Below are 25,646 nucleotides of genomic sequence, written 5' to 3' on the forward strand. Positions count from 1 at the left end.
GGGGCTCGAACTCACGGACCGTGAGATTGTGACCTGAGCTAAAGTCGGACGCTTAACCAACTGAGCCACCCAGGTGCCCCTGGGATGGAGCCTTAAATCAGGCTCTGCTCTGAGTGTGGAGCCTGCTTGGGATTCTCTCTCTGCCCCTCTCTCACTGGTGTGCTCTCTCTCTCAAAATAAATAAAAATTTCTTTTAAAAAGTATACATTGCAAAATTCATGGAATCTTTGGGGATATTTTACAAAAGGGAAAGGTTTTATTCAGAACTGTTTTTGTAGAACTATATTTCTATAATTGTAAAAATTTGAGGAGAGAATTAATATTCTCTTTAAAGATGATCAATTCAAGGGGCACCTGGGTGGCTCAGTCAGTTAAGCGTCTGACTCTTGATATCAGCTCAGATCATGATCTTGCAGTGGTGAGATCAACCCCCAAATCAGGCTCTGTGCTGACAGCATGGAACCTGCTTAGGATTCTCTCTCCCCCTCTCTCTGTCCCAGCCCCGCTCACACACACACACACACACACACACACACACACTCTCTCTCTCTCTCTCTCTCAAAATAAATAAATAAATAAATAAATAAATAAATAAATAAATAAATACTGTAAAAAAGATGATCAATTCAATTTCAAACCAAGATTTTACTAAGAAAAACATGAGAATCAATCAACTTGAAATTTCATATGTTCAAAAAAATGTTTACTGGGATAGTCCTTTTTGTTAATATTCTCCAATAAAACTATAGATAATTAGTTGATAGCCTTTAAGCATGAGCCCAGTTATCACTCATAATACCGACACATACTTCTAGAATTTCCTTTCATTTTAGATTGCTTCAGATCTTGCTTCAGAAATGAAGCATTTTTATGCTAAACGTATTTAAATAAAATTATGATAAAAATGTTTTTCTTATTTCAAAATAACTACCTAGCACTATGTCTGAATAGAATTTTATTTAAAATAATAAACTAAAGGGCACCTGGGTGGCTCAGTTGGTTAAGCATCTGACTTCCCCTTAAGTCATGATCTCACAATTCGTGAGTTTGAGCCCCATGCCGGGCTCTACACTGACAGCTCAGAGCCTGGAGTCTGCTTGATTCTCTGTGTCCCTTTCTCTCTCTGCCCCTTCCCCGCTTATGTGCTCTCTTTCCCTCAAAAATGAAATAAATACTTAAAAAAATAATAAAATAAAACATCAGTTTTAAATTTAGCACCCAAAAAATGAATAATCCAATTAAGAAATGGGCAGAAGACATAAATAGACATTTTTCCAAAGAAGATACACAGATGGCTAACAGCCACATGAAAAGATGCTCAACATCACTCATCATCAGGGAAACACAAAACCACGATGAGATGCCATCTCCCACCTGTCAGAATGGCTAAAATCAAAAACACAAGAAACAACAGGTGTTAGGGAAGATGTGGAGAAAGGGGAACTTTCTTGCATTGTTGATGGCAATATAAACTGGAGCAGCCACTCTAGAAAACAGTAAGGAGGTTCCTCAAAAAGTTAACAATAAAATAAATAAATAAAAATTTGTTTAAAAAGTTAAAAATAGAACTACCCTACAATTAGGCAATCACACTACTAGGTATTTACCCAAAGAATACAAAATTACTAATTCAAAATGTTACATGCACCCCAAAGTTTATAGCAGCATTATGTACAATAGCCAAATTATGGAAGCAGCCCAAGTGTCCACAGATAGATGAATGGATAAAGAAGATATGGTATACAGACATGATAGATGAATGGATAAAGAAGATATGGTATATAGACATGCAATGGAATATTATTCAGCCATAAAAAAGAGAATGAATCTTGCCATTCGCAATGACATGGATGGAGCAAGAGAGTATTATGCTAAGTGAAGTAAGTCAGAGAAAGACAGATACCATATGACTTCACTCATATGTGGAATTTAAGAAACAAAACAAATGAGTAAAGGGGGAAAAATATAGAGACAGAGAGGCAAACCAAAAAACAGTCTCTTAACTATAGAGAAATGATGGTTAGCAGAGGGGATGTGGGTGGGGGATGGGTGAAATAGGTGATGGGGATTAAGGAACGTACTTGTGATGAGCACCGGGTGTTATATGGAAGTGTTGAATCACTATACTATACACCTGAAACTAAATATTACATTGTATGTTAACCAACTAGAATTTAAATAAAAACTTAAAATATAATAAAATAATAAACTAATTATAATAGCATTATCATTTAAGATATATAAAATATATTACCTGATTTGACATAAGTGTAGAAACACAGTTATAAAATGCATCCCATTTTTCAGGTCTGATGCCTTCTAGAGCCTCCTTCTTTGTGAAAAGATTTATGACCTTTGGATACCATGTGTTCATTATCTTCTCTTCTGCCTTTCTAGCTTGTATTGACAGATCATTTTTTAGTGATTCACAATCAATTGGCCCTTTAGCTCTATTTATGAGAAGTATAAAAATGATTTAAAGCAAATGATAAATATTGGTCCTAATACATAATTGTTGAAAAAAGTAAGAAAATTTTAATCTAAAGAAAAGTTCTCAAGATTCATCAGTTTAAAATGTCTACAGTCAAAATATAAAGATTCAAGCATGAGATATTCAAATCTTAAATGTTAGTTAATAAATATGAGATTTTTACCTAATTCCTGTTAAATCTAGCAAAATCGTATTGGAAAATGTCGTATAACCAAGGTCCAGTAATATTTTCATAGTTGGATGAACAACGTGCAAATTAGCTAATATTTGACTTCTTGTCTGCACATAGCTAGAATGCCAAGGCTTAGAATAATCCAGTCCTCTGGAAAAGCAAAACACCGTATCAAGCAGAATTCAAACAATATACTCTAACTTTTAGGAAATAATAGTTATGACATGGAATTAATATTAAAGCGAGAAGAAGACTGGGAAATGTGGTCAGCGATCAAAGCTTTATGCATGTAATAAAAAGGCATCAAGATCTTGAAAGTGTATTATCGGCACACCTGGGTGGCTCAGTAGGTTAGGCGCCCAACTCTTGATTTCAGCTTAGGTCATTATCTCACCATTCGTGGGATTGAGCCCCGAGTCAGGTTCTCTGCTGACCACAGGGAGCCTGCTTGGAATTCTCTCTCCCTCTCTCCCTGCCCCTCCCCTGCTCACATGCGGCTTGCTCTCTCTCTCTCTCTCTCAAAATAAATAAATAAACATTAAAAAGACAGAGAGAGAGTGAGAGAGAAAGTGCATTATCTTCAGAGAGGACAGACTGATGGGCCAGGTACCCTGCTAACTTCCACTGTGCTCTGGCTCAGTTACCCTGGGTATGGGTAAACGAACTCAGGACTGGAAGAGAGGAAGAAATCTGTCTGGTATACACCAGAGGTTACTTAAGGCCAAGTTGACCTATACATCCTTAAAGATTCCCCTGATTGTGTAAGCAACAAATAGACAAGTTCAGAGCAAGGATACACCGCAGTAGTGCTATTCTTCAGATGTATTCAAAATAGCTTCACAATTCTAGACTTAAATGTTAGATCAGCTTATTTTCAACCTGTTATCAAAACCTAGATGCAGGGGCATCTGGGTGGTGCAGTCGGTTGAGCGTCCGACTTCAGCTCAGGTCATGATCTCACAGTCCGTGAGTTCAAGCCCTGAGTCAGGGTCTGTGCTGACAGCTCACAGCCTGGAGCCTGCTTCGGACTCTGTGTCTCCCTCTCTCTCTGCCCCTCCCCTGCTCATGCTCTGTCTCTCTCTGTCTCAAAAATAAATAAAAACATTAAAAAAAATTTTTTTAAACCTAGATGCAATACTGTTTTTAAAATAATTTACTCACACAGGGGATTCAGGTAAAGGGCCTCCTTCATCTTCAAGCCATTTAACCGGAGGTTTCACGAGAACACTCCTCACTAAAACACATACATGTATTAATATTTCTTGAAGGCTCTCACAAGTCCTACTCAAACTTTCTAACTTTTCTTATTGGATAATATAGCTTATTGAGCATTAAAGTGAGTATGAGAAAAAAAATCCTTTATTTGAAAAAAAATCAAGTTGTTGGTACTATTTAGGTGTTACTTTAGGGGTGAATTCAGATACAGTAAAGCTTTAAGTTTCAGCTTTTTGCATTCTATCTACTCAAAGGCCACTTAAGAGAATTTATTCCAGGGGTTCCCGGGTGGCTGGGTCAGTTGGGCATCGGACTCTTGATTTTGGCTGAGGTCATGTCTTCATGGTTCCTGAGATCGAGCCATGCATCGGTCTCTGTGCTCACAGCATGGAGTTGCTTGGGATTCTCCCTCTCTCTCTCTCTCTCTCTCTCTCTCTGCCCCTCCCCTGCTTGCACGCTCTCTCTCTCTCTTTCTCTCACAAAATAAATAAACATTAAAAAAAACTTATGCCAATAAAAATTTCCAATATTAAATCCCTAATAAATTTCTTTAAATACACTAATACTTTTTTTTTTTTTTACAATCCGGTAAACAGTGTAACTACAACCATAAAGACAAAGAGAAAAATGAAAAAGCCCTTAGCTTATAAGCACAGGAAAAAAAAAATTATACAAAGTTCCCTTAAATTACAAAGATTTTGACTAGATTATAAGCTCAAAATAAAAGCTTTAAATAAAAATAGTATGTAAGAAATACATACAGCTAAATATATAAATTATTCATTATTCATATTTCTACTTTTGATTGAAGGGGTGGGAAACAAAAGTAAAAGAAGCTTGGCATTTGTGAAATGCTACTTACCCAGATATCTCTTCATGCTTTTTTCAAAGTCACTTGACACCTCATTTATGAGACTTTCAACAAGTTTTTCTCTTTCTTTCCCTTCCTTTAAAGACTCAGGTATTAGCATTAACATGTGATCCAGCCATTCCTGCTGAATAGGCACCATAGGACTACTTTCTACACATTGCTTCATATAAATATAGTTGAACTGAGAATGTAATAAGAAAAAACTTAATGTTCTAAATGGTATATCAGTGTAACTCCGGTGCTCTGTCTTTTCAAGACAACATTTTTTTGGAATAGAAGTATTCTGAAAAATAACATGTTTTCAGAATAAAAACACTCGGAAGTATGAGCTGCAAAGAAACCATTTTTTCAAGTACTCAGTATATATTTGTTAAATGAATAAGAATTGGAAATTGGGAGTAAGGCCTGGGCTAGGGAAGCTGGGCATGCCCACGTTATCCACTCTAACATCGAAATATTTGGCATTAATCCATTAAACAGTCAAAAATTAGTAAATATGCACCCAGCACAAAGGTACAAAGTCACAATTGATAAAATAGCCAAAAATGACAGGAAATAGTAGCAATAAATTATGCGTAGGTATTATTAAATATTTTAGAATATTAATCAAGTTGATTAATTTAAAGTATTATCAGGGTGTTTCCCCACCCACCCCAAATCTGCATTTTACACTTGAGAAAACTAATTTTGTCATTAACTCTTCACTCAAACCAGGGTTGGAGTTTAAGGTTTTCTGTATTAAAATACATATAACTGTTGGGGTTCCTGGGTGGCTCAGTTGGTTAAGCATCCTACTTCAGCTCAGGGCATGATCCCATAGTTCGTGAGTTCAAGCCCTGCATCGGGCTCTGTGCTGATAGCTCAGAGCCTGGTGCCTGCTACAGATTCTGTGTCTCCCTCTCTTTCTCTCTCTGCCCCTCCTCTGCTCATGCTCTCTCTCTCTCTGTATGTCAAAAATGAAAAAATGTTAAAAAAAATACATATAAATGCAGATTCATCAGAATCTTAAATATACAATAGAAATAAATAAGGTTATCTTTAATATTTAAGAGTGTACTATGAATTTAATATGCCAAATTTGTTGGGACTCTCTGAATAGGAACACAGTATTGTGGGTTTTTTTTATTTTTTTAACGTTTATTTATTTTTGAGAGAGACAGACAGACAGACAGAATCCAAAGCAGCCTCCAGCTGACAGCTCAGAGCCCAATGCAGGGCTTGAAACTGTGAGCCCTGAAATCATGACCTGAGCCAAAGTGGGATGCTCAACCGACTGAGCCACACAGGCACCCAAGGAATACAGTATTGTAAAACAAAAAATAGGGGCGCCTGGGTGGCTCAGTCAGTTAAGCATTCAACTCTTGATTTCAGCTCAGGCCATGATCTCATGGTTCATGAGATAGAGCCCAGAATTGGGCTCTGCACTGACAGCTTGGCGCCTGCTTGGGATTCTCTCTCTCCCTTTCTCTCTCTGCCCCTCCCCTGCTTGTACTCCCTCTCTTTCTCTCAAAATAAATAAATAAACATTTAAAAAACAAGGTTTTCACTGAATAATAGTTTTTAATTTTGATGAAATACAATTTATTGGGGTTTTTTTCTTTTATGGGTTATGCTTTTTGTGTCAGTCTGAAGACTCTGCTTAGCTCCAGGTTTGCTTCTAAATTTAAATAATCTCTACACCCAATGTGGGGCTTAAACTCACAACCCTGAGATCAAGAGTTGCATGACAGCAGCAAGCCCGATGTGGGGCTTGAACTCACGAACCAAACCATGAGATCATGACCTGAGCCAAAGTCTGACGCTTAACCAACTGAGCCACAAAGGTGACCCTAAAAGTGTTTAGTTTTATGTTTTACATTTAAATCTATGATCTAATTTTAGTAATTTTTGTACAAGGTGTGACATTTAGGCTGAGGTTTGAGGGTTTTTTTGTTGTTGTTGTTTATTTGTTTTTTTTTTTTTTTTTTTGGGATAGAGAGAGACAGAGCATGAACGGGGGAGGGGCAGAGAGAGAGGGAGACACAGAATCGGAAACAGGCTCCAGGCTCCGAGCCATCAGCCCAGAGCCTGACGCGGGGCTCGAACTCACGGACCGCGAGATCGTGACCTGGCTGAAGTCGGACGCTTAACCGACTGCGCCACCCAGGCGCCCCTGTTTTATTTTTTTATGGATGTCCAATTGCTCCACCCCATTTGTTGAAAACACTATCCTTCTTCTGTTGAATTAATTTTTGCACTTTGTCAAAAATTAGCTGGCTGTACTCATATAGGTCTACTTCTAGGCCATTTATTCCACAGATCCATGTGTCCAATTATTTAAAAGTAAAAGCATTTTTGAAAAGTCAGTGAGAAGTCTAGTGAAAGCAGTATTGAAAAAAATGTCCCTTGGATTTGGCAATTCATGGTCACTGGTGACATTAATGATGAAGAGGTGGAGTTCCTACATGCCAGATGACCAAGAGCAGTGGGTTCAGGAATGAAAGACTGTGTCATGCCCAGCTGCCTGTTTTAGATTGTAAGACACTAGAAGGCAAGAACTCTGGACAAAGAGTGAGGATGCTAAGTGCATACACACAGGTACATTCTGCAATTCACCCAACCTCATGTTAAATATTTATGAATGCTTTGTATCAGTTCTTGTATCTATTAAAGAGGCAAATACAGAGGCAAAGTCTCCAGAAAATTTGGGAGGGAGAAAGTGAAGGAAGAAGACCATAGAGAAAGAAAGAAAGAAAGAAAGAAAGAAAGAAAGAAAGAAGAAAGAAAGAAAAGGAAAGGAAATTTAGAAGAGAAGAGAGAAAAGAAAAGAAAAGAAAAGAAAAGAAAAGAAAAGAAAAGAAAAGAAAAGAAAAAACTTAAGAGTAGATAAAATTAGGTTCTCCCAAAGATCCTCAATACAGGGAGGTATCCTGAGCCCTTCATCCCCAACAGGAACTTGAAGAGACTTGGAAAGCCTGTACTCCCATCTGGGAACATGCTGCATGAATTTCTCTTTTGTGTAGACAGCTGCATAAGTTTCCATATCCTTTGCTGTTAAATACATTTTACATGTTATCATCTTCCACCAATTATACCACAGGCCCATGTTGTCACCCATGCAGTCAGTGCCATTTTTTAAAATCCAGCACCTACCATGTGTCTAGCACCCTCTGGATTCTCAATAAGTAATCATCATTATATCAATATCAGAACAATGAAAAGGGAAATGCATTTCCTTTATAACTGCAATTTTTCAATTTTTTCCCACTTTTTGAAATAGGAACTAAAACATTTACAACTAATTCTCAAATAACAAATGGCAACAAAAATATAATTCTTAAATCCCATATTTGTCATCCATGACATGTTTGTTCCTTTACAGAAAATTAAAATCTCAGTTTCTAAATATTTTTTCTCTTCTAGAAAGGGTCTTATTAGCAGGTGGTCTTAGAAGGAGCTACTTTGTAATAATTTCTTTGAACATTTTCAAAAAGAGAAATATAAAAAATTGAACTCACTCCTTTCTTTTTAATTTCACTGGTCATCTGTCAAAAGCAAACAAATAAGACATAATTAAATCAAGGAGAAAAAATTCTAAGTGATTTAAATGTATGTATTATTCTCTTAAAAATACTAGTTATGTTGAGATTGACTTAAAGTAAATAAGAATTAAAATTGTATAAGGACAAACTTTTTAAAGAGAAAACATAAACTTACAGTTAGAGGATAATCTGGCTCTGGTGTTGGCAGTGTTCTTTTATCCAGTGTTCTGTCTAAACTTCTTTTGGCTCCATCAATTCTGAAATTTATAGTTAAAAAATGTCTGACTCCAACATGATACCCTACATGGAAAACCCAAAAGACTTCCCCAAAAGGCTGCTAGAACTGATACATGAATTAAGCAAAGGTGCAGTGTACAAAATCAATGTACAGAAATCGGTTGCATTTCTATACACCAATAATGAAGCAACAGAAAGAGAAATCAAGAAATTAATCCCATTTACAATTGCACCAAGAACCATAAAATATGCAGGAATAAACCTAACCAAAGATAGAAAAGATCTGTATGCTGAAAACTATAGAAAACTTATGAAGGAAATTGAAGAAGACACAAAGAAATGGAAAAACATTCCATGCTCATAGATTGGAAGAATGAATACTGTTAAAATGTCAATACTACCCAAAGCTATCTACACATTCAATGCAATCCCAATCAAAATTGCACCGACGTTGTCCTCAAAGCTAGAACAAACAATCCTAAAATTTGTATGGAACCACGAAAGACCCCAAATAGCCAAAGTAATATTGAAAAAGAAAACCATAGCGGGAGGCATCACAATCCCAGACTTTGGCCTCTACTACAAAGCTGTAATCATCAAGACAGTATGGTTTTGGCACAAAAACAGACACATAGACCAATGGAATAGAATAGAGAACCCAGAAGTGGACCCACAAAAGTATGGCCAACTAATCTTTGACAAAGCAGAAAAGACTATCCAATGGAAAAAAGACTGTTTCTTTAGCAAATGGTGTTGGGAGAACTGGACACCAACATCCAGAAGGATGACACTAGACCACTTTCTTACACCATACACAAAAATAAACTCAAAATGGATGAAATACCTAAATGTGAGACAGGAAACCATCATAACCCTAGAGGAGAAAGCAGGCAACAACCTCTTTGACCTCAGCCACAGCAACTTCTTGCTCAACACATCTACAAAGGCAAGGGAATTAAAAGCGAAAACGAACTATTGGGACCTCATCAAGATAAAAACTTCTGCAATGCAAAGGAAACGATCAACAACAAAACTAAAAGGCAACTGATGCAATGGGAAAAGATATTTATAAATGACATATCGGATAAAGGCTTAGTATCCAAAACCTATAGAGAACTTACCAAACTCAACACCTGAAAAACAAATAATCCAGTAAAGAAATGGGCAAAAGACATGAATAGACACTTTTCCAAAGAAGACATCCAGATGTCCAACAGACACATGAAAAGATGCTCAACATCACTCATCATCAGGGAAATACAAATCAAAACCGCACTGAGATACCACCTCACACCAGTCAGAGTAGCTAAAATTAACAACTCAGGAAACAACAGAGGCTGGCGAGGATGTGGAGAAATGGGAACCCTCTTGCACCGTTGGTGGGAATGCAAACTGGTGTAGCTGCTCCGGAAAACAGTGTGGAGGTTCCTCAAAAAATTAAAAATAGAACTACCCTACGACCCAGCAATAATATCACTACTAGGAATTTATCCAGAGGATACAGGAGTGCTGATTCATAGGGGCACATGTACCCCAATGTTTACAGCAGCGCTTTCAACAATAGCCAAATTATGGAAAGAGCCTAAATGTCCATCAACTGATGAACGGATAAAGAAGATGTGGTTTATACATATATACAATGGAATACTACTTGGCAACGAGAAAGAATAAAATCATGCCATTTGCATCAATGTGGATGGAACTGGAAGGTATTATTCTAAATGAAATAAGTCAGTCAGAGGAAGACAGATATCATATGTTTTCATTCATATGTGGATCTTGAGAAACTTAACAGAAGACCATGGGGGGAAGGGAAGGGAAAAAATAGTTACAAACAGAGAGAGAGGGAAACAAACCCTAAGAAACTCTTAAATACAGAGAACAAACTGAGGGTTGATGGGGGTGTGGGGGAGAGGAGACAATGAGTGATGGGCATTGAGGAGGGTACTTGTTGGGATGAGCACTGGGTGTTGTATGTAACACGGGAATCTACCCCAAAAACCAAGAGCACACTGTACATACTGTATGTTAGCCAACTTGACAATAAATTATATTAAAAAAATAAATGCAATTGCTTATATAGAACCCTTCAATAAATTCATGGCATCTGTTGGTGCTATTATTAAAAAAAATAATAATAATAAAATCATTAGCTATTAAAAAAATGTCTGACTCTCTTGAAGATAACATTAGAATATATTAAAACATTACAGTTTAAGAGTGTCTGGCTGGCTCAGTCGGTAGAGCATGTCACTCATGACCTTGGGGCCATTATTTGAACTGCAAGGGGGGGATAGAGTTTACTTCAATAATAATAATAATGATAATAATAATAAGCATTACAATTTGAACATCTTTTCAATTATACTTAAAGAAGAGATATTCAATGGGGGGCGGGGGAGAGGGGAAAATGGTTGATGGGCATTGAGGAGGGCACTTGTTGGGATGAGCACTGGGTGTTATATGTAAGTGATGAGTCATGGGAATCTACCTCCGAAACCAAGAGCACGCTGTATACACTGTATGTTAGCTAACTTGACAATAGATTATATTTTTAAAAAAACAAGAGATATTCAAGAGTTCTTTATCTTACTGAATTTTTCTCTCTCTCCCTCTCTCTCTCTCTCTCTGTTTTTTTGAGAGAGAGAGCATGGGGGAGGGGAAGAGGGAGAGGGAGAGAGAAAATCTCAAGCAGGCTCCACACCCAGGGAGAGACAATCCCACAACCTTGGTATCATAACCTGAGCTAAAATCAAGAGTCAGTTGCTCAATCTACTGAGTCACCCAGGTGCCTCTGAATTTTCTATAAGAAACAAATCCTTAGTTTTCAAATTATTCATGTATACTGTAAAAGAATGAGACTAAAAGTAAAAATGAAATTTTTTTTCAATAAAAACTTATGGACAAATTTTAAGTTAATCCTCATGTCTAGTGGGCCGTCATGTGTATTGTGCCTATTCAAATGCCACTCTGTCAGAGAAGCCTTATCTTACCCCTTATATTAGGTAGCACTTCCTTCACTATCCAATCCTTTCATCCTCACCTTGCTTCATAGAACTTACCACTATTTGACATATTACATGCTGTAGATTGTTTTACTCATTGCCTTGTCTCTAAATGTCCAGAATAGTATTTGGCACACAGTAAGTACTCAATAAACAATTTGAATGTTGGAATTTATCATCTATAAAATATAATTTCCTCTTTAAATAAAGTTATACCATCATCTAATCCATCTGTCACCAAATATTTATTCAATGCTTATATTATGCAAGACACTCTACTAGGTTTTATTAAAGTATAACACCAATAGGAGCACCTGACTGGTGAGCTAGTGGTCAGATGCTGGTTGAGCATCTGACTCTTGGTTTCGGCTCAGGTCATGATTTCTCAGTTCGTAAATTGAATTCAAACCCCATGACTGGCTCTATGCTGACAGCACGGAGCCTGCTTGGGATTTTCTCTCTCCCTCTCTCTCTGCCCCTCTCCTGCTCAAGTGCCCTTGTGCTCTCTCTCTCTCTCTCTCTCCCTCGCTCTCTCTCTCTCTCTCAAAATAAAGACATCTTTTAAAAATATATATAACAACAACAAATCTCAAGGAATTTATAAACTGAAATGGTGAGGAGATAAAAACAGGTACCACATGAAAGGCATGGGACTCTGATGGTTCAGAGGAGGGAACAAGTTCACTTCTACCTGGAGGTTCTGTAAAGGCTACATGAACAAGTTGGCATTTACAATGAGCTTTAAATAAAAGAAAGGATTTCAGGTAGAGATGTAGTTTTCCTGGGTAGATGGATCTGAAACACAAGACTCTCCTGAGAAACAGGAAGGCAAGGGAATGATCAGAGGAAAAAACAGGGAGTAGTGGGAAGTTGTCTAATATGCTCAGAGGTTATGGGATCAGATGAAGATAAGTTTGGAGAAATGGACTGGAATATCCAAATAAGGGCCTCAAATAGCAGGTTTTTTAATTCAATAGGCAATGGGAGCTGCTGAGAGTTTTTGAGCATGGAAACATTTTTAGGAAGATAAATCTACTAGTTGGTAAAGGTTAATACACTGGAGAAGATGGCCAAAGCAGAGAATACAAGGAAAAGAAAAGAGACCTGAGAAAGAAGATTGGAGGATGCCAAGCATGACAGGAATGAGAAAAAAATCACAATTGAAGGAGGCAAAGATGTGGTCAGAGAGGCAGGTGGAGAACCAGAATGAATCTCAAGGAAAAGATGGCCACCAGAACCATAAACATAGATTGGTAAGCTCCAGAGAGACAAGGACCATGTCTGTTTTGTTCATTGCTCTATGCACAACACTTAGATAACGTCCATCAAAGTCAATAAATATCTGTGGAATGATCAGAATAGTGGATTTGGAAAAAACCTTGTATATCTAATTCAGTACCTTATTTGATACATGAATACTCTCAAAAACATCAAGTTGTACCCTGAGATGAGTGAGGGAGATGGCTTTCATCACTTTCTGAGGTAGCCCAATTTATTGTCAGCTAGTTTATTTTTAAATTGAGTTGTATCCTTGTAACTTTTATTCTCCAGAGCTATACACAAAGAGTCATATTTTTTTTTCTGTTGCCCTTTAAAACTTGATGGTACTCGTCCAGTTCTTTCAACTATTACTACCAATAAAAGTTACCACTTACTGTGAGCTTATTATGTTCTAGGCATTAGCTTAAGATCTGTAAGTACATGGATCTCCTTTAACTCTCATTAAATTCTAAGAGAAAAGCACTATTCTTATCTCCATCTTACAGATAGGAAGATGATGATAAGTAGTTATTTAACTTGCCAAATTCATGCATGGCTAATAAGCTGCAGAGACAGGGTACGAACCCAAGCCTGTGTGATGCCAGTCTATACTCCATTAAGCAAATCAGCCTCCTTTAAAGATGGGATAGTTTCAAAATTCCTCTCTCTTCTATGGTTGTTATGGTTTATCAACATCCCTCTTAAAGCGTGACCCCAGAACTACAGATGTTGTTTGATCAGTTCAGAGTGAAAATTTTCTACCATTCTAGAATTCTACATTTATTAAAGCAGCATAAGACTGAATTTGCTTTTTTTTTTTTTTAAGGTAGGCTCTATGCCCAATGTGGAACTTGAACTCTTGACTGCAAGATCAAGAGTCCCATGCTCTACCGACTTACCCAGCCAGGAACCCCTGAATTGGTTTTTTTGAGTAGCTTCATCTCCATGTTGAATCTTACTGAATCTGACTAAACTAAAATTCCAAAGGCGTTTTCACATGAAATAGAAAATATGGCTGGGATAACTTCATTCCTCTTTTCTTTATTAATCATCAGGGTGCCAGCCAGACTTCCTTTCATCCATCATTATTTCCCTGAGTAGCCTAGCTCTCAGTGATCCATACTTTCAAGGAATTTGCCTTATACTTTGGTATGCTAGCTGGCACTCGCTGACTTGCACTCTAATTATCCCAGCAAATATATGCCTGACCTCCTTGAGCTCATTATATAAGAAAAGCCATCCTTTAAGATAGCAACAGTTTCCTGGGGTGTGTTTTCTCCTACTGGCTATACATACAAAGAGTTGAGAAGAATATACAAGTGAGCCTTTTCATTCCCTGCCTGTTTTTGCTTTGTATGTTGACAATCACAAACAAATAAATAAACAAAAATTGGATAATTTCAAAAGACTGTGTGAGAGATGCAGTGAAGGAGTACAGCGCAGTGAAAGAGAGAAAGGCTGGTCTAAATCAAGATGCAGATAGTGGCCAAGGAAGAAGTAACTCATTCCTGGGACTCTGGAAAGCTATAAAATGATTTTGTCTCAGCTAAGTGTTCCCAGACACTGGCCACAGGAGGAGCCCAGTTCGGCCCAAGATAACTTACATCCTGTCTCAGTCCTGGAACTCTATCAACAGACTTCACCCCATCTTCGACCCAGGGAAATCTCATCTCTATATCCTAATAGGTAGAGGTAGAAAGAGATGAAGAAACAAAATCCACAGTTTTCCAGGAAAAAAAAAAAAGTGTTTCTGGTATAAAAAACTTTAATTGCAAATGAATTTCCCCTAAATAAACAATGGCAATTCTAATCTCAGTATTAATAAAGCACTATGCTTAAGGCAATTTTGAGACACTATTTTTTTTTATTAAGCACCCAAATGAGAGAGGTACTACTTATATGTCTATACAAAGCATAGAGTTACGTTCCTCTTTTAAAAATTCATTTATTCAGGGTGCCTGGGTGGCTCAGTCGGTGGAGCAGTTGAGTGTCTGACTCTTGATTTCAGCTCAGGTCATGATCCCAGGGTGGTAGGATCGAGCCCTGTGCATCAGGCTCTGCACTGAGTGTGGAGCCCACTTAAGATTTTCTCTCTCTCTTTCCTTCTGCCCCTCTCCCCCACTCATGCTCTCTCTCTCTCAAATAAAAATACATATTTTTTATATATATTTTTTAAAAATTCATTTATTCACTCATTCAGTTCACCAACAATAACATGCCAGACACTGTGCTTTTTTGTTGAGATCTCTGCCCTTTTTTGAAATTTTTATTTATTTATTTATAATTTACATCCAAGTTAATTAGCATATAGTGCAATAATGGTTTTTTAAATTTATTTCTTTTTAATTTACTTCCAAGAGAGATCTCTGCCCTTAGACATGTGAAAGTAGAAGAGAGGAGCGACTAAGAAACAACAATACATTGTGTAGTTGAGGAAGTCATACTTCCTCAATCTATTTGCTGATTGACCCTTCTGCACTGAAGATTTAAATATAATTCCTTCTTTTTAATTTTTATTTAATTTTTAGTTAGTTAACATACAGTGCAATATTAGTTTCAGGCATAGAATTTAGTGATCCATTACTTACATACAACACCCAGTGCTCATCCCAACAAGTGCCCTCCTTAGTGCCCATCACCCATCTAACCCATCCCCCCACCCACCTCCCTCCATCAACCCTCAGTTTGTTCTCTGTTGTTAAGAGTCTCTTGAGATTTGTCTCCCTCACTCCTCCTTTTTTTCTCCCTTCTCATATATGTTCATCTGTTTTGTTTCTTAAATTCCACATATGAGTGAAATCATATGGTATGTCTTTCTCTGATTGGCTTATTTCTCTTAGCATAATACATTCTAGCTCCATCCTAGAAGCTTAGTTCTGGGCCTTCTTCTCCTCTCTGTTTGCTCTCTCTAGGTGATTTGAACTATTCCCCATAGCTTTAACAATTATCTACATTCTGTTGGTTCCCAAATTTGTATCTTTAGCCTAGATCTTTACTCTTATATATCCATCTGCCTACTTAACATATTTCCCCTTAGATGTCACATAAGCTCCTCAACTTCAAAAACTACCTCCCCAATCTCCTGGACCTCTGATTCTTTACAGATATAAACACTACCATCCACCTTGTTACCAAAGTCAATCCAATAGCAAGTTCTACTGATTCTGGATCCAAACATATCCCCTGCAAATTTAGTTCTCTCCTCCTGCCCTGTTTCCAGCCTTATCAAACCACTGTAAGCTCTCATCTCTGCTACTACAAAAGCATCCCACCTGGTCTCCTTGTTTCCTACTACTCTCGCTTTCTCCCTTTCCCTACTTCAGTCTATTCTTAATAGCCAGAGTGAATTTCATATCATGTCCCAGTTTAAAACATTTCAATGGCTTCCATTGTACTTAAAGTGGAATCTGAATTCATTATCATGGCTTACAAAACCTTTCACAATCTGCCCCCACCTTTCTCTCCACCTTTACCTGGTATCACTCTTCCCCAGGCCCCTGATACTCTAGTGACCCTGGCCTTTGTCAGTTCCCAGGACATGCGAAAGCATTCATATACCAGGACTTTGAATGCTTGCTATCTCCTTTGCTAGAGTGCTGTTCTCATGTTTATTTAAATGAAAAACTTCCTATTCTTAAGAGCGCCTGGGTGACTCAGTCAGTTAAGCGGCTGAGTTCGGCTCAGGTCATGATCTTGCATGATTTGTGAGTTCAAGCCCCATGTCAGGCTCTGTGCTGACAGCTCAGAGCCTGGAGCCTGCTTCAGATTCTGTGTCTCCCTCTCTCTCTGCCCCTCCTCTGCTCACACTCTGAGTCTCTCTGTCTCTCAATAATAAATAAATGTTAAAAAAATTTTTTTTAACCAAAAAACAAAAAACTTCCTATTCTTTAGATTTCTACTTAAATATCATCTCCACAGAACTTTCCTGTGATGTTCCTAGAACACCTTCCCTCTCTATCTCACAATCTCATATCTTCACAGTGCTCAACATCACTTAAAAGGTTAACATACTCTTTTTGTTTGTTTGTTTGTTTGTTTTTAAATGTTTACTATGTCTCCTCCCACTAAAATATAAGCATCTTAAAGACTCCCTTCTGTTGTATTCTCTATGGTCTCCCTAGTAACAAGCACAATGTCTGTGTAACAGTTGGTAGTTAATATCTACTAAATAAATTGATGTAAAAGAAATACATAATAAAAATTAAAGCTGTACAAAGGGGATTAGGAAACAGCTTTCCAGAGGAGATGATCCATAAAGTAAGCCTTGAAGAACTAGTATAAATATTCAGGCAGACAAATATTTTCCAGTGAAGGAAATTGCAGGGAGCAATTATGAAATTTATTTTTTCACTAAACTGTGAAAAATATACTCCTGGAACTGCAAGTAGTTCAACATAACAATGGAAGACGATGAAAAGTTTTGGAGTAAGAACAATATGTAACTCCTAAGGCACCTTGTTCTTTATTCTCTAAGTGAACTAAAACATTGAGTAGACCTACATTTATAAACTAGAGGTGATAAGAATAGTACCTATTTTATAGGGTAGTTGTGAGAAATACAGGTGAAGTGATAAAAAAAACAATGCTTAGAATAAGCAGTGATTAGCACAATCACTATATGAACTATAGATACAGTGACATATATATGTATAACATATATATTAGATACATAGATATAGTCGCTATATATAGTGACATATAAGATATATACAATAGTGATATATAACATTAACTTTGTGATTACTTTTTAAATTGTTTCCCTAACTGAACATTTGCCCCTTAACAACCTACATAGTTAAAGTTTTTTTTATGAGAATATGAACACTAATTATTTCACTTGAATTCCAAAGAATTATTTACCAATATGCCACTTACACTAACTGATTAATTGTCTTCTGCTGCTCCTTATATCTTCTGTAATTCAGCAGCTTACTTTGTGCTGGTGTATCAACACCTATGTTTTCAGGGGGGCGCACAATAGGAGGCAACTTCAAGTTCAGAGCTTCCTTTTCTGCTGCAATGACAGCTTTGTTTCCATCCGACATTTTGGTCTCCTAAAGATTAAAATACTTTATACTCTGAGGAGAAAAGGCCTATAAAGCAGCTATTGTAAATGTTAGCCTCGATATACTCATAGCATATCTTAGATATCAATTCCAAAAATTCCAGACCTTTTGAGATCTTCCTCCCAAGTTTGGTGTTAGTTTAAAGAATGACAGTTGAGGTAACTGGGAGGGATTCCTGTTACAGCTCCACATCCCACTTGCTACGAAGAAATGAATCCAGTCACTTCCCAGTTAGGGTTTCAGTTTCCCCCAGGATGAAATTGAGGAACTGGATTAGACACTCTCTAAATACCCCTTCAGTTCTAAAATCCTGGGTTCAAATTGTTCTCTAAAATGCAAACCACCACCACCACCACCACCACCACCACCACCACTGCTAAAAAATCCAGTGGTTCAGGTATAATCCCTCTCCCAAAGAAGCTGATGCTTGACATCATTAAGATTTTTAAACATCAATATTCTTAGTCTTGCTCCTTCCTAGGAAGTGATACGGTGGCCAAGCAACAACAGGCATACTTAACGCACAAGAAATCTAAAATGTCATGTAAATGTTGAACAATTAACAGTGATACCAGCTGTTTTTGCCGTCAACGCCCACAGAATGTGCAGATTCCTGCCTTGAAAAAGAGAGTATTTCTGTCGGCACCCAGTTAGAGACCTTCGGCTCTGGGAGAAGAGGGAAGAGAAAAGCTGAGGACAAGAAGTACCTATCTGATTGCTTTTCACCACTTCCCAGCTGCGCAGGCGAGAGGCAAACGGTTCAGTTACTTAGTTTCTTCTCTGGTGAAAGGAAGAGGAAAAACAAAGTGTGAAACCTCTGGGAATCCCACCGCTCGGGAAGAGCTGGGCCGTCGCCTGTAGCGTACAAACAAAGTTGTCGCCATGGAAACTGTCGCGGTTGCGGCTGGAGAGACTGGGTAGAGGTTGCCTGGAGAGGGCACATGCTCAGCTGCAACAGCCTAGGATCACCTGTCACAATAATTCATTACTCAGTTCGTTACTAACTAATCACGAATGGAGGGTGAGTGAATGAGATTTTTTTACCTGTCTTCCCTTGGAACGGGTCCAGGGAATCAGGATCTTCAAGTTGTGGAAACCTGCAAGACTGGAAATTTGGATGTGTTGGAAAATAGGATTATGTACACACTCGCTCTCACAGGAGGATCAAGTTTTCTAGCGTCCCCACAGTGACTTCACTGTAAATAATCAGCAATACAGGTTAGTTTGTTTCTATATTTGATATTTGTTTATACAGCACTTTTCTTTCAGGAAATCCTTCATAAAAAAGGTTACAGTGTGCCAATTTTGCGTGTATGCTTGGATATAGAAACGTGAAACTTTGCTATTTGAGGCTGCACAATGGATACTCCATCTAAATGATAATAGCCTACACAAACATCATGTGCATAAATAAAATTGGGGGGTAAGTCCTGGTGGTATATTGATGGCATATTCATTCAACAAATATTTGAGCATCTTTTATGTTCTAGTAATGTAAAGAATTGTTTTTAGAGTACAGCCTAACTTGTATGTCTGGCACACAGCAGGTCCTCTGAAAACATGCAGGTGAGTGAATGAACAGGTTAAATATCCTTGTAGCTTGTAATAGGAAACTGTCTTCCTGTAGAAAACAAAATACTTATATAAATATGTGATTTTTTTTTGACATTTGCTTAAGCTAAACTAAAGCTGTGGACTTAAGAGAAGATAGCAGTCTTTTGTATTATACCTACATCTTCTCCCAGTTATTCAATCAAACACTATTCTAGTGCTGCACTAAAGAGATTTTGCAAGTACAATTCAAATCCCTAATAAAGTGATGTTAAACTAGAGAGAGTATCTGTGTGGGTCTGACTTAATCAGTGGAAATCCTTTCAAAGAGAAGGTTTAGGCATGCACTGAGTCAGACTCTTAACAAGCAGTTAGGTTTATAATTGCTCTCTCCTGTCTGGATGTTTCCTTCCTGACAGCCTGCCCTATAGATGTTGGACTTGCTTAACCAGTCCCCACAATTGCATAAGCTAATTCCTTGTAATAAATCCATATATACACATATACATACATATGGATGTATATAAGGGATATATAACATCTGGTTCCACTTCCCTCATTAAACCCTAATACAATGCATATCTTTTTTTAAGCAGCTTTATGGAGGTATAATTTATACACTGTAAAACTTACCATTTTAAAGTATATAATTCAATGCTATTTCCTAGTTGTAAACATTTAATTTTTAAAAAATATTTTATGTTTTAAGTAATCTCTACACCCAGTGGGACTTGAACTTACAACCTTTAGATCAAGAGTCGCATGCTCTACTGACTGAGCTAGTCTGATGCCCCCAACAATGATTTTTTTAGCAAATGTAGAGAGTTGTACAACCATTACCAAGATTCAGATCAAAAACATTTCCATCACTGCACAAAGTTCCCTTGGGCTCATATGCAGTCAATCCCCACTCCCACATCCAGCCCAGGCAACCACTGATTTGCTTTTGGCCTCTAAAGATTTACAATTTCTGAAATTTTCATATAAGTGGAATAAAAAATTATGTAGTCTTTTGTGTCTGGCTTCTTCCACTTAATGATAATATGTTTGAGATTCATCCAAGTGTAGTATGTAACAAAAGTTCATTTTCATTGCTGAATAGTCCTCCATTATATATATATATATATATATATATATATATATATATATGTCATATTTGGTTTATCCATTCACCAGTTGATGGATATTTGGATTGATTCCAGTTTGGAGCTATTATAAATAACCGTGACATTCACGTACGGGTGTGTGGATGAACATACATTTTCACTTCTCATCAGTAGAAACCTAGAGTGGAATTACTGTGTTGAATGGTAAGGCTATGTTTAACCTTTTAAGAAACTGTCAAACTGTTTTCCAAAGTGGCTAAAAGATTTTATATTCCTACCAGCAATATATAAGGGGTCCAATTTCTCCATATCCTTGCCAACACTTGGCATCATGTATTTTTTTTTATTACAGCCATTCTAGGGAGCACATTGTGGTATCTTGTGTTTTTAATTTGCATTTCCCTAAATACTAATGATGTTGAACATTTTTTCATATGCTTATTATCCACTAACATATCTTTTTTTGGTGAAATGTCTATTCATACCTTTCATCCATTTTAAATTGGATTATTTAACTTTTTTATCAGTTGTAAGAGTTCTTTATATTCTAAATACAAGTCCTTTATCAGATAATTTGCAAACACATTCTCTTGGTCTATAGCTTATCTTTTCATATTCTTAATGATGTCTTTTGAAGAGCAAGTCTTTAATCTTTTATAAAATCAAACTCAAGATACTTTTTTTCTTTATGGGTCATGCATTTGAGGTTATGATCTATGAAAGACAAGGTCATGAAGATTTTCTCCTATGTTTTCCTCTAAGTTTAGGTTTTATATTTAGATCTATGATCTATTTACAGTAAATTTCTATATTTGGTGAGAGGTATGGATCCAAGTTCATTTTTTTTTTTGCATGTAGATATATAATTGTTCCAGTATCATTTTTTTAAAAAGTTGTCTTTTCCCCACTGAATTGCCTTGGCATGTTTGTTGAAAAAGAATTGACGACAAAAAAGGGAAGGAAGGAAGGAAGGAAGGAAGGAAGGGAGGAAGGGAGGGAGGGAGGGAGGGAGGGAGGGAGGGAGGAAGGAAGGAAGGAAGGAAGGAAGGAAGGAAGGAAGGAATTGACCATTATGTAAGGGTTTATTTCTAGACACTCAATTCTGTTCCATTGATCTACATGTCTATTTTTATACCAATGCCACACTGTCTTGATTACTGCAGCTTTATTAAGAATGGTTATAGTTTTAAAATTGGGTAGTGTCAGTCCTTCAATTTTGTTCTTTTATAGAAAGTAGTGATTTTAACTCTTCTACGTCCTTTGCATTTCCATATAAATATTAGGATCGGTTTGTCAATCTGCAAAACAGCCAGCTGGGATTTTAATAAAACTTTTGCTTTGAAAAAAAAAAGTTATCTATATATATATATAATTTGCAGCTTAAAATTCCTCCTTAAAAACTCTATTTCTTAGTCTGAGGGTTAGAAATATTATTTATGAGAGCAGATTATATTTCACAAGCCCTTGATTATTTAAAAGCGCTTATTGGGGCGCCTGGGTGGCGCAGTCGGTTAAGCGTCCGACTTCAGCCAGGTCACGGTCTCGCGGTCCGTGAGTTCGAGCCCCGCGTCTGGCTCTGGGCTGATGGCTCAGAGCCTGGAGCCTGCTTCCGGTTCTGTGTCTCCCTCTCTCTCTGCCCCTCCCCCGTTCATGCTCTGTCTCTCTCTGTCCCAAAAATAAATATAAAAAACGTTGAAAAAAAAAAATTTTTAAAAAAAAAAAAAAAAAAGCGCTTATGGACATGACACCAAAGTGTGATTCTCTAATACTATACAAAACGTTTCTTCCACTTATTAAATGTTGAACATGCTAAGAGAACTTCTGAGACTAACTTACTACGCTTTATACTATGCATTATTCCTTTCAAAATTAAAAATGGGATAGCACAGAAATGAGTCCATATGCGTAAGTTCTTTATGGAGCGAAATTGCATATACCTTATATTAAATTATATAACTATATCATATATTACATATACTATGCTATATAGTAAAAGTATATATAATAATATAACCATTATATATCACAATAACTTTTAAAATAAAAGAAATACTTAGCACTGTTGGTGGGAACGTAAAATGATACAACCACTACAGAACACAGTATTCAGATTCTTCAAAAAACTAGAAATACAACTACCTTATGATCCAGCAATTCCACTTCTGGGTGTGTACCTAAAGGAAACAGAATCACTATCTGCACCCTCCTGTTCACTGCAACATTACTTACAATAGCCAAGACATGGAAACAACCTAAGTGTAAGTGTCCATCGAAGAATAAATGGATAAAGAAAATGTGATATAGAAAGACAGATATATAGATATTAGAACACTATTCAGCAATAAAAAACGGAAATCCTGGGGTCGCCTGGGTGGCTCAGTCGGTTGAGCATCAAGACGTCAGCTCAGGTCATGATCTCACAGTTCGTGAGTTCGAGCCCCATATTGGGCTCAGTGCTGACAGCCGAGCCTACTTTGGGTTCTATGTCTCCCTCTCTCTCTGCCCCTTCCCAGCTCATTCTCTCTCTCCCTCTCTCTCTCCCTCTCTCAAAAATAAACATTGAAAAAATTTTTTAAATTTTTTTAACGTTTATTTATTATTGAGAGACAGAGAGAGACAGAGAGTGAGCAGGGGAGGGGCAGAGAGAGGGAGACACAGAATCTGAAGCAGATTCCAGGCTCTGAGCTGTCCACACAGAGACTGACATGGGCTCGAACTCACAAACCGTGAGATCATGACCTGAGCCGAAATCTGAGGCTTAACTGACTGAGCCACCCAGGCGCCCCAACATTGAAAATATTAAAAAAAAAAAAAAAAAAGGAAATCCTGCCATCTGTAACAACATGGATAGACATTGAGGGCATTAAAAGACAAATACTGTATGATCTCACTTATATGTAGAGTCTTAAAAAAAAAAAAAAACTGAACAGATTGGTGGTTGCCAGAGGCAAGGGGAGGGTGGAGAGAAGGGAGATGAAGGAAACAGGTGAGATGGTGAAAAAGGTAAAAACTTCCAGTTATAAGATAAACAAGTTATGGGGATATAATGTGAACCATGGTGACAATAGTTAACAATATTCTACCGTATATTTGAAAGTTGCTAAGAGAGTAGATCTTAAAAGTTCTCATCACAAGAGAAAAAAGTATAACTGTGAGGTGATGGATGTTAACTAAACTTTTGTGGTAATTATACACATGTATCATCAAATCATCATGTTGTATACCTTGGACTAATGCAGTGTTATAGGTCATTAATAGCTCAATAAAACTGGAAAAACAATTTTTTTAAGTTAAAGAAACAAATAGAGGGGCACCTGGGTGGCTCAGTTGGTTACACAGCCGATTTTGGCCCAGCTCATGATCTCGTGGTTCCTGAATTCAAGCCCCATGTAGGGTTCTCTGCTATCAGCATGGAGCCCTGCTTCAGATCCTCTGTCCCCACCCCCTCCGCCCCTCTCTTGCTCTCTCTCTCACTCTCAAAAATAAACATTTAAAAAAACTTAAAAAAAATAAAGGAACAAATAGAGATTGGTCCCTTAAACAAAAGCAAATGAAAGTTATCAGATTTTGAATACATAAGGAAGTAGCAGATTACCCTGAAGTAATAGCACCAGGTACTACTTAAAATTTCTAAGTACTATCACTCAAAACTACAGTATCATGTTGACCTTAAGTAAAAAAAGATAAAAGTATATTATAAATTATATTGTTAGCTACCAATGTTATTAACCAAATGACAAGAAACTAGTCTTCACATGGTAATCTTTGCAGATATAAGTAACAAGAAAAGTCCATCAACCATAAGTTTTCATTAGTGAAAGTTAGCCTGTATTCCTTGGTATAGACTGAAAATGGATGAATACAATGATTTTTATTAGCTGCTTCTCCTTTTGGTATCAGGGTATTGGTTCAGCCTTCTGATCTCAATTATTAATTATATAATTATAATGCATATAATTTAAAAGTTTTTTTAAGTTTATTTATTTATTTTGAGAGGCGGGGGTTGGGCAGAAAGAGAAGGACAGAGAGAGAATCCCAAGCAGGTTCCACACTGTCAGCGTGGAGCCTGATGCAAGGCTCGAACCCACAAACTGTGAGATCATGACCTGAGCTTAAAGCACGAGTTGGAGGCTTAACTGACTGAACCACCCAGGCACCCCGATAATGTATATAATTTATGTGTATAATTATGCTATAATTTAGCCTCATAAAAAGAGAGCTTCAAATACACCATTTATTATGTATTATTTTCAAATCTGTTGAGTTCAAAACAAGTTTTATTTTTCTTTTATTATTATTATTATTTTTTTTTTTTTGGTGCAAAAAAAGTGATTTTATTAAAGCACAGGGACAGGACCCATGGGCAGGAAGAGCTGCCTCAAATCAAATTTTCTATAGGAGGCTGTGATACTTTGAGACACTTTCTCTTGAAAGAACTGACAAAAGACAGTGACAGTGTAGCTGGAGCACCGGAGTGCAAGAGCACCAGGCTCTGGGAGTCCCAAACAGACCAGGTTTGGTCACTCGCCCCAGACAAACTCCAAAGGCAGAGAGATGAATGGCGGGGAAACAAGTATCTATTTCACTGAGGCCAACAACAGGAAGACAGTGGCCTCAAAGCCAGTCTCCAAAGTGCTGAAAATAATTGAAAGTGTGCATAAGGAAAATGTGGGCAAAGGTCAGTGGGTACCTGCAGGCAGGTAGTAAAGACCGGGTGGTTCATTGTCACAGGGCAGGTCTTGCTGCCTCGGGGCAATCTTTATTGCTCAAGGGGGTAGTTTTGGTACCCATCACAAGATGCACTGCCTGCAGGGTCTTTTGCCTGAGTTAGAAGCTGGAAAGAAGAATGTAATCAATTAGAAAGTTTGAGGTCAAAATGGAGGTATTTGAAGTTGTCTTTCAAAAAGAGGAAGGTACTGAACCATGGGTCCATTATATTCCAATTTGTGTAAAAAAGTAGTTGGAAGGTACATACATATTCGTGTTTGTGTATTCACAGGAGTCAGCAGTGGAAAGATTACTTTTTTTTCACCATGGGTATGTTTTACCCTTTCAAAAAAATTAAAAATACATGTATTTAAAACTAAGAGAAGTATGACACTTAAAGTCATCTGTCTCAAAACCAGGTTTAAGGGGTGCCTAGGTGGCTCA

At 37.3% G+C, this 25,646-nt stretch overlaps 1 protein-coding gene across 1 annotated transcript in view; it reads right to left on the reverse strand.

Annotated features, from left to right (window-relative positions):
- Positions 1 to 17,817, reverse strand: part of DNAH12 (dynein axonemal heavy chain 12) — a 222,817-nt gene extending 205,000 nt beyond the window's left edge. The window contains exons 1-7 of the mRNA XM_047096900.1: positions 17,648 to 17,817; positions 8,446 to 8,527; positions 8,247 to 8,273; positions 4,741 to 4,930; positions 3,825 to 3,897; positions 2,655 to 2,813; positions 2,255 to 2,450 (exon numbers count right to left, since the gene is read on the reverse strand). Of these exons, the coding sequence (XP_046952856.1) occupies positions 2,255 to 2,450; positions 2,655 to 2,813; positions 3,825 to 3,897; positions 4,741 to 4,930; positions 8,247 to 8,273; positions 8,446 to 8,527; positions 17,648 to 17,817 (897 nt within the window). The remainder of the gene's footprint in view (positions 1 to 2,254; positions 2,451 to 2,654; positions 2,814 to 3,824; positions 3,898 to 4,740; positions 4,931 to 8,246; positions 8,274 to 8,445; positions 8,528 to 17,647) is intronic.
- Positions 17,818 to 25,646: the final 7,829 nt, after the last annotated feature.

Source organism: Lynx rufus, unplaced genomic scaffold, assembly GCF_022079265.1.
Source record: "Lynx rufus isolate CCGP_SWC_20201006 ecotype Redwood Valley unplaced genomic scaffold, mLynRuf1.p SCAF_4, whole genome shotgun sequence".
In the NCBI taxonomy this organism is placed as follows: domain Eukaryota; kingdom Metazoa; phylum Chordata; class Mammalia; order Carnivora; family Felidae; genus Lynx; species Lynx rufus.